This window comes from Pollicipes pollicipes, unplaced genomic scaffold (genome assembly GCF_011947565.3).
Source record: "Pollicipes pollicipes isolate AB1234 unplaced genomic scaffold, Ppol_2.1 Scaffold_6686;HRSCAF=7923_pilon_pilon_pilon, whole genome shotgun sequence".
Classification (NCBI taxonomy): domain Eukaryota; kingdom Metazoa; phylum Arthropoda; class Thecostraca; order Pollicipedomorpha; family Pollicipedidae; genus Pollicipes; species Pollicipes pollicipes.
The window spans coordinates 47,293,576-47,296,075 of record NW_023596921.1 but is presented as its reverse complement, the minus strand read 5'-3'; the positions used below and the strand labels follow the sequence as shown (position 1 = coordinate 47,296,075).

General features: G+C 60.0%; 1 protein-coding gene across 1 annotated transcript in view; it reads right to left on the bottom strand.

Annotated features, from left to right (window-relative positions):
- Window positions 1–1,115, bottom strand: part of LOC119107718 (peroxisome biogenesis factor 10) — a gene marked incomplete at its 5' end in the record, with an annotated part of 1,605 nt that extends 490 nt beyond the window's left edge. The window contains 2 exon segments of the mRNA XM_037231259.1: window positions 1–655; window positions 918–1,115. The exon segment at window positions 1–655 is cut by the window's left edge and continues 490 nt beyond it. Coding sequence (XP_037087154.1) covers window positions 293–655; window positions 918–1,115 — 561 coding nt within the window.
- Between the last annotated feature and the right edge of the window lie 1,385 nt (window positions 1,116–2,500).

Genomic DNA, 2,500 nt, shown 5'->3' with positions numbered 1-2,500 from the left:
ATTTATGTTGTTGACGTCGTGTTCACAGCAATCGTGCAACTCACGCCACCGCACGAGTCGATGCCGGTACAGCCAGCGGATCACGATGTCGTGCAGCAGGTGCCTCACACAGGCCGCGACTGCTCCAGCCCGGACCCGGTCCGCCACATCCTGACCGGTCGCATCACTCCGCAGTTGTCCTCTGGTCGGCCCCGCTACTCGTCAGTCATTCCCTGACCGACCCCGTCAGTCGTCAGTCGCCCTCGGACCGGCCCTGTCACCTTCCCCCCGCCCACCCCCAGGACCAGTCCTATCACTCGTCGTAGCCGATCAGCGGTACGAGGCGGTGCGGTGGCGCCTCCTCGCGGCAGACGGGGCAGCTAGGCTGGGTCTGCAACCAGTCGACGACGCAGCTCCAGCAGAAGAGGTGACCACAGGGCGTGGCAGCCGTAGCCGTGCGGCGGGACAGGCAGAGCGGACACTGCAGCCGGCGCTCCACGGGCGCCGCCGCCGGCTCGGCAGCGGCCTTCTCCGCAGCGGCGGCGGCGGCGGCCGGGGCGGCGATCCCGCGCAGCTGCAGCGCGCCAGAGACGCAGAGGTGCAGCAGCGAGATCAGGCCCAGCAGCAGGAATGTGCGCCGTGAGAGGGCGTCCCCCATCCAGGGCCGCACCAGCAGCTGCCGGATCGGGCGGGCGTCAAACATAGGCGCAACGCCAGCCAGCCAGGGCGAAACTTAGGTCCTAGACACCAACCGACAATTGACAATGGTCACCACTTCGTTTGATGACTTGTTTCATGCTTGTTACGATGAACCAGGCAGATAACGCTGAAGTCCAGCCGATTTAATGCGTCGAAACGGTGGCGATTCTATGAAATGTCCCAGGCAATACACAGGAACCGAGCCGGTCATTGCCGGCCCCACGCTAGTGGCGCCTTACGTATCGTATGCCAGTCAGCCGCTTGTCTAGGTGGTAGTAGCCGGCGCCCAGGTAGAAGAGGGTGACGTTCAGCTGGTGGAGCAGATGAAGCACAGTGGCGACGCCCGGCCGGCCGGACGGCGCCAGCTGGCAACGCTGCGCCAGGTGCTCTGTCAGCTCCGGACCAAACGTGTGCAGGCTGACCATCAGCCAGCGTCTCTGCCGGGCAGGCAAACGCCCCAGCCGTCACCGCCAGCGCTCAGAGCAGCGCCACAGACATGCCAGCGTCAGCACCCACAGCAGCTGCACAGACATGTCAGCGCCAGCACCCACAGCAGCTGCACAGACATGTCAGCGCCAGCACCCACAGCAGCTGCACAGACATGCCCAGCGCCAGCGCCCACAGCAGCTGCACAGTCATGCCAGCGTCAGGACCCACACCAGCTGCACAGACATGCCAGCGTCAGGACCCACACCAGCTGCACAGACATGCCAGCGCCAGCGCCCACAGCAGCTGCACAGTCATGCCAGCGCCAGCGCCCACAGCAGCTGCACAGACATGCCCGCGCCAGCGCCCACAGCAGCTGCACAGACATGCCAGCGTCGGCACCCACAGCAGCTGCACAGACATGCCAGCGTCAGCACCCACAGCAGCTGCACAGACACGCCCGCGCCAGCAGAGAAGCGGTTTCAAAAACGACCGCACTTCAATGACAATGTCCTTCTAAACAAAATGTATGGAATGCGTCAGGATAATCATTACCGTCAGTACACGTACTACCGTCGGTACAGGTGCTGTACCTGTGAGCAGGCTTGTGCGGTACGCTGGCCAAGCAAAAGCGCCAATTTCTGCTTCACATGACTGATCCACATTTGCATGGGGCTTTGAACCGTGCTAGCCACTTTCACCATCATTCAGTGCACTTCACAGCTATGCCTGTCTTGAGACCTAAAACCGTCTTGTTTCTGAGCTTGACGCCCGCGTTACTAGAGCTAGAATGTTCTTTTGTCACTGGAGCGGTCGTGCACTTTTTCAGTCAGTTCATGACATATCAATCCTGAAATGTTTGGCTCAAAACCCTTTGGCTTAAGTTGATCACGGCATAATCCTATCCACCACCACATCCACCACCACATGTGACCTACTGTCTCCATCCACCACCCACAGCAAAACTACATGCTCTATCTACGGTCGCCATCCCACCAGGGTCGCGGGAACTAGTGGAGGAGGAGTGGACTGGGAAACAGGGACAAAGAAGGTCTTTCCACGTGTGGAGGGGCGATGACCAACTTGGGTTATTTAAGTCCATTTAACACCCATAAGGCCGATGTTAAAATTTAACAAGGTTTGGAGCTCAGACTACCTGATCAGCTGCTGCCCCCCCCCCCCCCCCCCCAGGTCCCGTGCCGCTGCTTCGCCCAACCCACTGTCTACCTGACCCACAGTCTCTGTTCTAAGTTGCCACCACTGCTAAACAAGAGTCTCTTTCCATCCACAGTCACCACCACCACCACTGATCCATAGCCCTTATCTACAGCTGGCACCGCTGGAGCAGGACTGTGTTTAAAGACGCAGTGAAATTGTGTGGAGCAGAATCAGGGTA